This window comes from Chiloscyllium punctatum, chromosome 14 (genome assembly GCF_047496795.1).
Source record: "Chiloscyllium punctatum isolate Juve2018m chromosome 14, sChiPun1.3, whole genome shotgun sequence".
Classification (NCBI taxonomy): domain Eukaryota; kingdom Metazoa; phylum Chordata; class Chondrichthyes; order Orectolobiformes; family Hemiscylliidae; genus Chiloscyllium; species Chiloscyllium punctatum.
Genome location: NC_092752.1, coordinates 43,745,997 through 43,761,246, shown reverse-complemented (window position 1 = coordinate 43,761,246; position 15,250 = coordinate 43,745,997). Strand labels below are relative to the sequence as shown.

The window sequence follows — 15,250 nt, the reverse complement described above, 5'->3', positions numbered from 1 at the left end:
TGGGTTCGTACTTGATAAACTTTAGAAGGATGAGGGGAGATCTCACTGAAACTTAAAGTACTAAGAGGTGTGGATAGAATGGATATGGAGAAGATATTTCCCAAAGTAGGAGAAACTAGAACTAGGGCACAGCCTGAGAGTGTAGCGATTACCCTTTCAAATTGAGATGAGGAGGAATTTCTTCCAGCAGAGGATGGTGAATGTGTGGAACTCATTGCCACAGAAGGCTGTGAAGGCCAAGTCATTGAGCATATTTAAGACTGCGGGTCTGTAAAGAGATCAGCAGTTACAAGGAGAAGGCTGGAGAATCTGATTGAGAAATGTTCAGACATGATCGAGTGGTGAAGTAGACTCGAAGGGCCAAATGGCCTAATTCTGCATCTCTGTATTATGGTATTATAGTCTGCCAGTCAATGGCACAGATGGTCTACATCACAATGGCACTGACACTTGGATGTCAGATTATACATTTGTGCAGTAGACATAGTGGGTTTTTTTGGCTTGTTGACAACAAACTGTGCTTGGACAAAACAACTCATAGATTTACAGCAAAGCAGTAGCGTGAGGAAGCTAATTTGATCAGTACTTCACAGTTTTGTGAAGCCTTCCCCTTCCAGGGTAATCAGAGGTAGACTGGTCACTGTTCAGGACCAAAAGTGGCAGAATGTAGGCCTTTCCATGAGTTTTCACGATATATAATGATTTGAGTTGATCAGGGTTTCATTCAGAATATATATAAGGGCAACACATTTGCTCTTATTTAAATTCAAAGTTCTTGTCCTGGACCCACTCTTCTCCTTTTCAAATAAGATGTAAAGCCCAATCGTATGATGGTTGCTGCTACCTTCTGGTGCCTTTTTCTCTGAAGTCATTAGTTAAACTAGTTAAATTACATAATACCAAACCCAGTATAACCTGCTCTCTGGTAAGTTCCAAAACATGCTGCTCTAGGAAATAATCACAAAAGCATTTCAACTTCCCAAATATTGATTGGAAGCACTTTAGATCAAGTAGATTGGACGGGGCAGTGTTTGTGCAGTGTGTCCAGGAAGCTTTTCTAACTCAGTATGTAGATTATCCGACCAGAGGGGAGGCCATATTGGATTTGGTACTTGGTAACGAATCGTGACAAGTGATGGGCTTGTTAGTGGGTGAGTATTTTGGTGATGGTGACCACAATTCTGTGACTTTCACCTTGGTTATGGAGAGAGATAGGTGCATGCAACAGGATAGGTTTTACAATTGGGGGAAGGGTAAATACGATGCTGCAAGACAGGATCTGAGGAGCATAAGTTGGGAGCATAGGCTGTCAGGGAAGGATGTCATTGAAATATGGAACCTTTTCAAGGAACAGATACGACGTGTCCTTGATATGTATGTACTGTCAGGCAGGAAAGAGATGATTGGGTGAGGGAACCTTGGTTGACGAGGGAGGTTGAATGTCTTGTAAAGAGGAAGAAGGAGGCTTACATAAGGTTGAGGAAACAAGGTTCAGACAGAGCGTTGGAGGGATACAGGAAAGCCAGGAGGGAGCTGAAGAAAGGGATTAGGAGAGCTAAGAAAGGGCATGAAAAATCTTTGGCGGGTAGGATCAAGGATAACCCCAAGGCCTTTTATGCGTATGTGAGAAGCATGAGAATGACAAGAACGAGGGTAGGTCCAATCAAGGACAGTAGTGGGAGACTGTGTATTGAGTTGGAAGAGATAGGAGAGGTCTTGAATGAGTACTTTTCTTCAGTATTTACAAATGAGAGGGACCGTATTGTTGAAGAGGAGAGTATGAAACAGACTGGTAAGCTAGAGGAGATACTTGTTAGGAAGGAAGATGTGTTGGGCATTTTGAAAAACTTGAGGATAGACAAGTCCCCCGGGCCTGACGGGATATATCCTAGGATTATGTGGGAAGCAAGAGAGGAAATTGCAGAGCCGTTGGCAATGATCTTTTCATCTTCACTGTCAATGGGGGTGGTACCAGGGGACTGGAGAGTGGCGAGTGTTGTGCCCCTGTTCAAAAAAGGGAATAGGGATAACCCCGGGAATTACAGGCCAGTTAGTCTTACTTCGGTGGTAGGCAAAGTAATGGAAAGGGTACTGAGGGATAGGATTTATGAGTATCTGGAAAGACGCTGCTTGATTTGGGACAGCCAGCAGGGATTTGTGAGGGGTAGGTCTTGCCTTACAAGTCTTATTGAATTCTTTGAGGAGGTGACCAAGCATGTGAATGAGGGTAGAGCAGTAGATGTAGTGTACATGGATTTTAGTAAGGCATTTGATAAGGTTCCCCATGGTAGGCTTATGCGGAAAGTCAGGAGGCATGGAATAGTGGGAAATTTGGCCAGTTGGATAGAGAACTGGCTAACCGGTCGAAGTCAGAGAGTGGTGGTGGATGGTAAATATTCAGCCTGGAGCCCAGTTACAAGTGGAGTTCCGCAGGGATCAGTTCTGGGTCCTGTGCTGTTTGTAATTTTTATTAATGACTTGGAAGAGGGAGTCGAAGGGTGGGTCAGTAGATTTGCAGACGATACGAAGATTGGTGGAGTTGTTGATAGTGAGAAGGGCTGTTGTCGGCTGCAAGGGGACTTAGATATGATGCAGAACTGGGCTGAGGAGTGGCAGATGGAGTTCAACCCTGTCAAGTGTGAGGTTGTCCATTTTGGAAGGACAAATAAGAATGCGGAATACAGGGTTAATGGTAGGGTTCTTGGTCAGGTGGAGGAGCAGAGGGATCTTGGGGTCTATGTTCATAGATCTTTGAAAGTTGCCACTCAGGTGGATAGAGCTGGTAAGAAGGCCTATGGTGTATTAGCGTTCATTAGCAGAGGGATTGAATTCAAGAGTCGGGAGGTGATGTTGCAGCTGTACAGGACCTTGGTAAGGCCACATTTGGAGTACTGTGTGCAGTTCTGGTCGCCTCATTTTAGGAAAGATGTGGAAGCTTTGGAGAGGGTGCAGAGGAGATTTACCAGGATGTTGCCTGGAATGGAGAATAGGTCATACGAGGATAGGTTGAGAGTGCTAGGCCTTTTCTCATTGGAACGGCAAAGGATGAGGGGTGACTTGATAGAGGTGTATAAGATCATCAGGGGAATAGATAGAGTCGACGGTCAGAGACTTTTTCCCCGGGTACAACAGCGTGTTACAAGGGGACGTAAATTTAAGGTGAAGGGTGGAAGATATAGGGGGAATGTCAGCAGTAGGTTCTTTTCCCAGAGAGTGGTGGGGGCATGGAATGCACTGCCTGTGGGTTTGGCAAAATCAGAATCATTGGTGACCTTTAAGCGGAAATTGGATAGGTACTTGGATAGGTACTAGGACAAATGTTTGGTAGGCCGAAGGGCCTGTTCTGTGCTGTATTGTTCTATGTTCTATGTTCATTCTATAAACTGCTCATCCAAGTTGCCATTGCTGATCTGATTTTTCAAGGTATGTAGATTAACCCCCCCCTCCCCGATCACTGCTGTCCCTTTGTAAAATAAACAAATTTTCTTCTTATATACTTTATGCTATATTATTGTCACTGTAGATCACTCCCCCTAGTGATTTCCATTACATATAATTACTCATTTCTATCCAAACCGATTCTACATCCTAATCTCGTGAACTGAGGTTATTTCTAGCTAGTGTACCAATTATCAACAGTGCTACACCTTCACTAAATTTTCTATTCTTCCTGAATGTCATGTACCTCCTTAATATTTGGGATTCAGTTCTCATCATCATGCATTCCAGGTCTTTGTAATGACCATCAAATCATATTTATTTACTTAACTGGTTACTAACAATTTGTTTACTTTATGAATGATTAGTGCATTCAGATACATGGCCATTAATTTACCCTGTTTGATATCTTTGTAGCATTCAGCCTTGCCCATTTCTTAGGTTTATTCTTGTCCCTTTCTGCCCTTCATTCACCTTTGTTTCCCACATTACTATTACTCGCATTATGCTTGCATTGACTTCTTAATTTTATGAAGACAGCATTTATTTTCTGGTTTCTGGACTAAAAATGGTAAACAATACTGTTTTAAAGCAAGGAACTGTGGAAGAAGTTTTGAATTTTAAAAAAAGAATGAATGAATCTCGTGATTTATTTGCAAGGTGGCTTTATTCAAGTCGTGGGGCAATAGACACCTTCGCTCTGTGAGTGTGTGTCCGTTATCAATTTTGTTCAGTCAAACAATTTTAATTGGGTTTTTCTGAGCAGGATATTGTGTATGTGTGTTGTTGTTTGTTTCGGAGTGCTCTGCAGTCATAAAACTGATTGAGGAAGAAGCTTTGTACAGCTTGGCAGAAACCATCAATCTGTGAAAGATAACACATCTCGCTTACTCTCCCTTCTATGAGAAGTTAAAGGACAGTTGAAGCAGCGAACCATTCTCTGTCTCTGTACGTTCTCTTTATGATAGGAAAAAGGATATCCCCTTGAGAGACGCTGAAAGAGTGAATCTTCAATGGTGAATTAAGGGTTGAGAATCAGTGTGTCTACAACCTCATGTCCTACTCAAAGAGTTGAAAGGGAACAGAAACAAAATATCTCATTGATTCATGTAGTCCAGACTGATGTTGAAGTGTGCTTCCCTGACTTATTTTCCCAACCCTATCTGTAATATCTGTGTCTTCTCATGTCTTTTTGTGTGGCTGTTTATGTGAATGGGACTTTTTTGCCTAGTTGTGTGGAAAATTATAAAACTAAAGATAAAAAAAAAAGGTAGCTTTGCAAGTTAGTGATGGGGTTGATTGTTGTCAGCAAATACAACTATGAATGTGTGAATGTCATATTGTATCAAGGAACCATAAGAGTGAAGGGAACTTCAAGAATACAACAGACTGAAGCATTTGGAATAAAGTAGATGAACTAACATATCAAGGTAAATGAATATATTCTCACAGCCATTGCAGAAACATGGTTATAAAGAGATTAAAACTGAGAACTTAACATTCAGGGACTCTTGATATTTCAGAGAGACAAGAGGGATGGAAAAGATGGAAAAACGCTATTAAGAAGAGATGAAATGAGGACAATTGTGATCTAGATTCTGATGATGTACAAAAAACAGCCAGGGAATCAAGACGTGGCAAGAATGGTGTACAGATCCCCAAACAGTAGTCACTCTGTGGCAAAGGCTATAAATCAACAAATAATAGGAGCATGTAAAAGAATAGTGCAATAATTATGGGTGACTTTAATCTTCATGTTGATTGGGTTAACCAAATTGGAATGAGTAGCTACAACAATGTGTGCTTGCTTGGGATAGTTTCCTAGCGCACCATGTCATGGAGTCAACCAGGGAGCAGGCTATATTGGATTTGGTAATAATATCAGTTTAATAAATGACCTCCAAGTAAAATATCCCACCCAGGAAGTAATGATGGTAACATAATAGAATTTAATACTCAGTTTGAGAATGAGAATCTTGGGTTGGAAACAGCTCTGTTTAACTAAAGTGAAAGGAATTACAAAGAAATGAAGTTAGAGTTAGCTAAAGTGAACTGGCAGATAGATTAGCAAAAATGAGTGTAAGAAAGCAATATTAGACATTTTTAAGGAAGCAATTCATAACTCTCAGCAAAAATACATCTCAGTACAGAGGAAACATTCTCAGAGAGGGACGAACCAACCATGGTTAACCAAGGAAGTTAAGCAGAGTAATAAATTGAAAGAAAAAGCATTGACGGCAAAAGTCAGTGACAGCCCCAAAGACTGAGACAAATTCAGAATCCAGCAAAGGAGGACGACAAAGATAATGAAAGCGAGAGAAAATAAACTCCGAGGGCAAACTAGTGAGGGATTTAAGAACTGACAATAAGAGCTTCATTAAAAAGAAAGAGAAGTCAAAGTGAACGTGGGCCCATTAGAAAATGAATTTGGGGAGGTAGTTTGCAAAACAAGGAAATGGCAAAGGAATTAAACAGGTTGCATCAGTGTTTATGGGTGGAAGGTACTTCGAACATTCAATTAATACTAAAGAATATGGGGGAGGAATTAAGTACGGTCACCATCACTAACAAAAAAGTACTGGACAAACGAATGAGGCAAAAGGCAGATAAATCCCTTAGCCTTACTGGCTTACATCTGGGATACTCCAAGAGGCAGTTACAGAGATAGTGGATGCATTGGTTGTAAGTTTCCAAAAATCATCGTATTCTGGAGAAGTAGGGAAGGACTGGAAAACTGCCATTGTGACGCCACTGTTGAAAAAGGGAGCGAGGTAAGAAACGGGTAACTATAGGCTGATTAGCCAACTATCTATTGTTGGAAAGGTTTTGAGTCAATTGTTAAGGAAGTAATAGCAAAACGTTTGAAAAATCTTAATCAGATTAAGTAGAGTCAACATGGCTTCATGAAAGAGAAACTGTGCCTGACTAATTGATTAGAGTTTTTTGAGGCAGTTTCAATCAAAGTAGGTAGATGGGAACCAGCAGATGTGTTGTACTTGAACTTCTAGAAGGTATTCAACAACATAGCTCAAAAATGTTTAGTCATAAGAACCAAAAAGTGTGGTGTTGGAAAAGCACAGCAGATCAGGCAGCATCCGAGGAGCAGGAGAGTTGATGTTTCGGGCATAAATCCTTCATCAGGAATGTGGAGGGGTGGGGTCTTAGAGATAAATAGGAGGGTGTGGATGGGAGGGAAAGAGGGTTGGGAAGGTGATAGGACAATGAAAGTGGGGGTGATGGTGATAGGTCGGAGGGGAGGGTGGAGCGGATAGGTGGGAAGGAAGATGGACAGATAGCTCAGTTCAAGAGGGCAATGCTAAGTTGGAGGGTTGGATCTTGGATGAGGTGGGGGGAGGGGAGGTAAGGAAACTGGTGAAGTCAACGTTGATGCTGTGTGGTTGGAGGGTCCCAAGGCGGAAGATGAGGCGTTCTTCCTCCAGGTGTCGGTGGCTTGGATTTGGTGGTGGAGACGGCACAGGACTTGGGAGAGTGGGAGGGGGAGTTGGTGGTTGGCCACGGGACAGTTGGTTGGTGCATGTGTCCCAGAGATGTTCCCTGACCTGTTCCGTGAATTGGCATTGTGTCTGCCCAATGTAGAGGAGACCACATCGCAAGCAATGGACACAGTAGATGAGGTGTTTGGATGTGCAGGAATATCTCTCCTGGATGTAAAAGAATCCTTTGGGGCCGTGGACAGTGGTGAGGGGGAAGGTGTGGATGCAGGCTTTGCACCTCTTGCAGCAGCAAGGGAAGGTATCGGGTGTGGAGGGTGGGTTGCTACAGGGCATGGACCTAACGACGAAGTCATGGAGGGAGTCGTCTCTGCAGAACACAGCTACGGATGGCGAGGGAAATGTATCCTGGGTAATGGGGTCTGATTGTAGGTGGTGGCGGAGGATAATGCGCTGTATCTGGAGATTAGTGGAAGGGGAGAACTGGGGTTGGAGGAGTGAGGTTCAAGGGTGGAAAATAAAATAAGAACCCACTGTATTGGATGTCACATATTGGTATGCATAGAGAATTGAAACATTAATCAGGGTTAGGGATTCTTCCTCAAATTCACAGCCAGTAACCAGGTTGGGGTTCCAGAGGGATTGGTGCTGGGACTGCAAATATTTCCAATACAGATTGATGACTTGGTAGAAGGCAGTAAATATATGATTGCCAAATTTGCATATGACACAAACATAGGTGGAAATACAGGTTGTGAGAGTGGTACAGTTTATAGAGAGATATTGATAAGGTAAGTGGGCAAAAATGCGATGTTGGTCATTTTGGAAGGGAGAACAAAGAATCCGTAGTGGGGAAAAACTGCAGAAAGGTGCAACATAAAGGGACTTGGGGTACTTGTGCACAAAACACAGGAAGCTAGAAAACAGTGCAGCAGGTAATCAGGAAGGCTAATGGAATGTTGGCTTTTATTTCAAATGGATTTGAGTGTAAGAGATGGGAAATCTTACTGCAACTATACAAGGTGTTGGTGAGTCCTCATCTGCAGTACTATGAGCAGTTTTGGTCCCCATATTTAAGGAAAGGCATCATTTTATTGGAGGCAGTTCAGAGAAGGTTTACCGGGACGATCCCTGGTCGGGAGGGATTGCCTTGTGAGCAAAGGCTAAACAGGTTGGAACTCTACTCACTGCAATTCATAAGAATGAGAGGTGATCTCACTGAAACTTAGAAGATTCTTAAGGGGCTTGACCAGGTAAATGCTGAGAGGGATGGAGAGTCTAGGACCAGAGGGCACAGTCTCAGAATAAAGGGGTGACAATTTAAGACTGGGATTAGGAATTTCTTCTCTAAGAGTTTTGGGTCTTTGGAACTGCTTTGTCACACAGAGCTGTGGTGGTAGAATCTTTGTGTATATTTAAGACAGAAATAGATGCTTGATCAGAAGGGGAATCGAGGATTATGGGGAAAATGCAGAAAATATGCGTGAGGAATGTTGGATCAACCATGATCCTATTGAATGGCAGAGAAGGCTTGAGGGAACCAAACACTTTGCTCTTGTATGCATTTCTTACGGTGTTCCAAGCAAATTGAACATTCACAATGTTTTGTTTTGTTATAGTGAGCAGTCTGCTGAAGACCTTGCACGAGTACCTGCAAATTCTACCAGCAACATCCTCAACAGATTACTGGTCTCCTATGATCCAAGAATACGGCCAAATTTCAAAGGTTTGTGTCACTTCATGAGTAAGAACAGTAGCAAACATCCACCGTGCAGATTACATTTTATATAGAGTTCCTTGTGCAGATTTGTTAGCATAGCAGCAAATGCATTATAGGTAAGGGGTTATTTCATAGCCTTCAAGTGGCAATATATTGTGGTAATTGCTTTATTACATCAATTTTATCTTTATCCTGCCTTGTATTATAAATCAGTGCATTGGAGGCAATAAGGATGGTTAAAATGGAGGTTTATTGTGAGCGCAGGTTCATAATCAACAGGACAAGTTGATTTTCATTCTCCGGCTCTAATCCATTTGAGATTGGGCGTATGAGTGAAGTGAGAAAGCCTAACAATTTGGAAACATCCTGCAAACCTGGGAAATTGAACAGCCAGCTGATACCAACATCATTGTACCTTCACTTCCATAAATGATATTTATCATTTCACATCCATAGTTTACAATCACAAAAAGGATCTGCCTCGTATCAACAGCAACGTAGAGGAATAGTTGCTTTCTAGTGCAGAATTGAATCATTACACAAAAAGAGACACGAGTCAAAGTTTTTCTTCTTGTACTCATCAGGACTGATATGCAAGAAATCAGGTTTTAAAAGGGAATGTCAATCTATTCAACATGAGAAGAAAGTCCTCATTGTTTGGAGCATGTTACCATGGAGATGCAGCAGGATCTGTCAACTTAGTCTTAGATCGCCGCTTATAACTCAGGGCAGGCAGAACCTGATTGCTGTGGTCCACATAGGAATGCCCTGACCAGCGATTGGAGGTCTGTGCTTGGGAAATAAATGCAATACTGTACTAATATGCTTCCTGGCTTGAGGTCACATGACCTCTACCTGTTCTCCAGACTGGCATCCAATTTACAGCTAGTTCGATTAAAAACTCAGTTGAAGCAAGACTGTTGCCCTGCCAGCTTGTAGCAGTTTCCATAATCATTCTCCATGGGGAAAATTCAATTTATGTTAAAAACTCCTTATACCTATGTAAATTAAGGGCACTGTGTGTGACTATGTGTAGTCTCTCCAGATGCAACTTAAATGCACTGCAAGCCTACTGCTCCAGTCTGGATTATTTGGTGTATATCGTCCAATAGCAGAATCATGTCTGGTGCTAGACACTATGTTCAGAGTTTTGTAAGGATAGGTTCCTTGAGCACAGTTGGTACATTTCCTTCTATGGACAGTTAAAGGGACATACTGTTTGAAATAGTCTACCATGGTCGAAACACATGGTTTATGTACCTAGTGTCGCACTTGAACTGAAATTCGTATACTAAATTCCTCAAATATGTGGCATACTGAATGTTTTTTTGGCTTGATGGCAGTTCTCTGTAGAGAATACCAGGTGTGTTCACTGCAAACTAGCAATGTGTGACAGCTAGCTTTGTCTGTTATTCATGTTTTGAGACACCTCCCCCTTCCAGAGGTAGACATGGCATTTTTCAGGGATTAGCATTACAGTAATAGGCCCTCTTGTGATTTTGTAGGAGAAAGTGAGGACTGCAGATGCTGGAGATCAGAGCTGAAAATGTGTTGCTGGAAAAGCGCATCAGGTCAAGCTACCCTACCTTTTATCTTAGCCTGCTGGGCACACTCCCCTCATTCCTGAAGAAGGGCTCATGCCCGAAACGTCGATTCCGAAAAGACCACTCCCTCCGTGACTCCCTCGTCAGGTCCACACCCCCCACCAACCCAACCTCTACTCCCGGCACCTTCCCCTGCAACCACAAGAAATGCAAAACCTGCGCTCACACCTCCCCCCTTACCTCCCTCCAAGGCCCCAAGGGATCCTTCCATATCTGCCACAAATTCACCCGCACCTCCACACACATCATTTACTGCATCCGCTGCACTCGATGTGGCCTCCTCTATATTGGGGAGACAGACCGCCTACTTGCGGAATGTTTCAGAGAACACCTCTGGGACACCTGGACCAACCAACCCAACCACCCCATGGCTCAATACTTCAACTCCCCCTCCCACTCCACCAAGGACATGCAGGTCCTTGGACTCCTCCATCGCCAGACCATAGCAACACGATGGCTGGAGGAAGAGCGCCTCATCTTCTGCCTAGGAACCCTCCAACCACAAGGGATAAACTCAGATTTCTCCAGTTTCCTCATTTCTCCTCCCCCCCCCCCCCCCCACCTTGTCTCAGTCCCAACATCTCATACATCTCAGTCATAACTTCCCACATCATACATTCTATACCACAGCTAATAAAGACAAGTATTCCATAGACCACCTTAGCCATCCTATTTATGTCTCTTCAAGGATTTATGTACATGTATACCAAGGTCCCAGTTATCCTCAGTACAATCCAAAGTCTTACCATTCTTCATGTCCTGCCTTGCCTTGTTAGTCTTCCCAAAATGCATTACTCACACTTTCATGAATCAACTACCACTGATTTTTTTCATGCCCTTTTGTTTTGCTCTCCTATTTCTTTTTTTTTAAATCCTCTGCACTTTCTGTACTCCTGTAGGGTTTCTGTTGTGTTTTGTTCCATGATATGTACCATAAGCTTCCCTTTTTTCCTTCAAGCAATTTTCTCTATTCCTTGAAATCCAGAGTTCTTTGGACAGCTTGCACTGTTATGACAGTATGACCTGTCTATCTGTATCTTCTTGTAGTCTAAGGATTTATTCCTTGCTGTTTACATACCACCAACTTTTAGGTCATCTGCAAATTTACTAATAAACCCCCTATGTTTGCATCTATGACATTAATGTATACAACAAACAGCAAGTTGCAAAGCATGAAACTCTGTGGAAAACCTCTGGAAAGAGGCTTCAAGTCACAAAAAGCAACTTGAACCTGCACACTCTGCTTCCTGACAATAAGCCAGTTTTGGATCCAATTTCCCAATTGCCCTGGATGCCATGGTCTCACCTTCTTGACCAGTCACCCCTGCAACACCTTTCCAAAAGCCTCACTGACATCTGTGTAGATTACACCAACTACATTACAATCATCCATACACCTAGTCATCTCCTCAAAAAATTCACTCGAATTTTTAGACATGATCACCCCCTTCCAAGGCATGCTGACTATCCTAGATTAAACCTCTCTCAGAAATTCTGTTCCTCAAAAGTTTTGCTAATAGTTTCCCTCCCACTGATGTTAGACTCATCGTCTTCCAGTCACTTGGCACCCCTCCTGTGTCCAGAGAGAATTTGAAAGTTTGTCAATGCCCCCGTACACTCTTCCTTTGCCTGTCCCAGTAGCTCATCTGGGCTTGGTTATTTATGCAACTTTAAACTGACTAAAATATTAATACTTCCTCCTTCCTGATGTTAACCATTCGGGTTTCTATACTATATTGTTCTGCACTGTGGTAAATTCAGATGAAAAGTATTAATTTAAACCTCACCTATATCTTCCAGTTTCAGACACATTGGTTGGCCGATCTTCCCTGGTTGTCCCCTTGCCTCTAATATACTTTTTAAACTGCCTTTAGATCATCAGTTATTTTACGCCATTATTTTATTCAAGCCCCTTCTTTGCTCACCTCATTTCTCTTTTAATAATTTCTGCACTTTCTCTACTCCTCTAGGGTTTCTATTTGTTTTTGGTCCATAAGCTTCCCTTTTGTATTTCTTATCCCATCCAGTACATTTCCTTGACATCCAGAGTTCCCCAGACGTGTCTACTACACCCTTCACATTTACAAGAACGTATTAACCTGTTATGTTCCACTTTCACTATTGCTTTTTAAAATGACATCCAAAGAACAATACAGTAGAGGAACAGGTCCTTCAGCTCTCCAAGCCTGAAGAGGCCCTTCTATACTAAAACTGTCTTCACTTACAGTATCCGTATCCCGCTATTCCCTTCCTATTCATGTATTGGTCCAGGTGCTTCTTTGAATGCTGCTATTGTATCTGCTTCCACCCCCTCCTCTGGCAGTGTGTTCCAGGCACTCACCACCCTTTGTGTGAAAAACCTGCCTTGCACATCTCTTTTAAACATCCCCTCACACCTTGAACCTGTGTCCCCTACTAATTAACCCCTCCACCCTTGGAAAAAGCCTCACACTTTCCATGCTATCCACGACATATATAGTCTTTTAATCTTCATCAAATTGCCCCCTCAACAACCTGCATTCCAGTGAAAACAAATCCCCCAGTGTATACAATTTTCCTTCACAGCTAAAATCCCCGATACTAATCAAAATCCCGGTAAAGCCATTACTGTACCCTCTCCAAAGCATCTACATCTTTCTGATCATGTGGTGACCAGAACTGTATGCAGTATTTCAAATATGGCCTACTAAAGTTCGATAAAACAGCAACATAATTTGCCTATCCTTCTACTCAGTGTCCCTTCCAATGAAGGCAAGCATGCCATAGACCTTTTTTACTACCTTATCTCCTTGTCCTGCCACCTTCAGTGATCGATTCGGTTGCATGTCGAATATGCTGGTCCTTTCATGGGTTCAATAATCTTGGTCATTGTGGACACCCATTCAGAGTGGTTGGAAGTGCATAAAGCTTGTTCAGCAAACTCCAGGATGACAATTTGAGAAGCTGCAAACATCATTTTCGATACACAGACTCACAGAAGTATTGATCACTGACAATGGGACGTAATTTACCAGCAGAGAATTTAAATATTTCCTAAAGTCAAATGGCATTTGGCTGAGTGGTGACCTTCGAGGTTTATAAAATCAGGAGAGACATGGATAGGGTGAATAGCCAAGGTCTTTTTGTTAAGGTAAGGGCGACTAAAACTAGAGGGCATAGGTTTAAGGTGAGAGGGGAAAGATTTAAAAGGGATGTAAGGGGCAACCTTTTCAGAGAAGGTGGTGCTTGCATGGAATGATCTGCCAGAGAAAGTGGTGGAGGCTGGCATAATTACAACATTTAAAAGGCATCTAGATGTATATATGAATAGGAAGGGTTGAGAGAGCACTTTCCACGTGCTTGGAAATGGGACTGGATTAATTTAGGATATCTGGTTGGCATGGACAAATTGGACAGGAGGGTTTGTTTCCATGCTGTTTAACTGTATGAATCTTAAGAATAGAAAGCTAACTACAGGACAAGGGGCAGCATTATTTATCATTGGTGCAGCAGACAGAGAGAACTTTGGTTCAGGAGATCACAATGTTGAATGGGTTTGGGTAGAAATGAGGAATGTTAGAGAAAGGGGAAAATGTTAGAGAGTAGTCTACAGGCCCACTAGCGGTAACAATAATATCGGAGGCCATATAAGAAGAAACATTGGGTGCATAAAGAGATGGGAATAAACATGGTTAATTTCAATCCATGTATTGCTGAAAGAAAAAGGAATAAGGAGAAGAGGGTATAGAAGCAGGGGTAATATGACAAAAAACTTTTACATTTGCAAGTAGTTATGGTATGAAATGCAGTGCCTAGAAGTACAGTGGAGGCAGGTTTGATTGAGGGATTTGAGAGAACATCGGATGATTTATAGATTCCCCTGCAGTGTGGAAACGGGCCCTTCAGCTCAATAAGTCCGCACCAACCCTCCAAAGAGTAACTCACCCGATTCCCCTCCTACTCTACATTTACCCTAGATTAATGCACACAATCTACACATCCCTGAATACTATGGGTAATTTAGCATGGCCAACTCACCTAACCTGCACATCTTTGGATTGTGGGAGGAAACCGGAGCATCTGGAGGAAGCCCACGCAGGCACAGGGAGAAAGTTGTCTGAGGTGGGAATTGAACCTAGGTCCCTGGCACTGTGAGGCAACAGTGCCACCCTGGATAAAAATAACGTACAAGACAAAGGATTGGTACTTGGTAATGATCCTCATTTAACATGTAGGTGTGGGCACAAGAGGCCAAATGGCATCCATCTTCACTGTAACACTTTAATTTTGATTCTGTGAACTGAAGATATTGATTATCATTGGTAGCCTGGATAAGGAGTTATAGACTGCTTTGGAGATGATGTCTTATAGCAACAAATTCTAAAATTAATCCAATAGCAAATTATATGAGACTTTTTGCATGTAATGTGGTGGGATTAATTAACAATCCTGGAGTAAAGGCATTAGTAACCAAAATTTGATTGAATTTTGCATCCAGCTTGAAAGGGAGAAAGGCCAAAAACTAGCATCTTAAGCTTAAATTAGTGCACCTATATTGGCCAGATGTGTTGATTTTCTCCAGCATTCTGTATTTATTCCAGATTTCCAGCATCTGTACCATTCTATTTTTATCAGAAACATGTACGTCTCAACGAGATCACCCCTCATTCTTATAAATTCTATTGAATAAAGGTCAATTCTGTTCTTGATGCGTCAGCCCAGTCATCCTGGGAATCAGTCAAGTGAATCTCTTTTGAACTACCTCTAAAGGCTATACATAATTTAAGTATAGGGGCCAGTACTGTACACTGAATTCTACACAGAGCCTCACCAACACAGGTGTCATAAGACTTCCCTATTTCTAAACTCCAGTTCACTAGTAATAAAGACCAAAATTCCATTTGCCTTAATACTTGCTGCACTTGTATGCCATTTTTGTGTTTTATGCACAAAAACATCCAAACCGCTCTGTGCTACACTTATTTAGAGTTTCTCTCTATTTTAATAATATTCTCCCTTTTGATTCTTCACAACAAATTGTATAACCTCGTGTATTC

The 15,250-nt window shown here is 42.1% G+C and overlaps 1 protein-coding gene across 4 annotated transcripts in view; it reads left to right on the top strand.

Moving 5' to 3' along the window:
• The window catches only part of glrbb (glycine receptor, beta b), a 223,778-nt gene that overhangs the window by 56,160 nt on the left and 152,368 nt on the right, over positions 1-15,250 (top strand). For all 4 annotated transcript variants that reach the window (XM_072584273.1, XM_072584269.1, XM_072584271.1 and 1 more), the window contains exon 3: positions 8,510-8,616. In XM_072584273.1, coding sequence (XP_072440374.1) covers positions 8,510-8,616 — 107 coding nt within the window. The remainder of the gene's footprint in view (positions 1-8,509; positions 8,617-15,250) is intronic.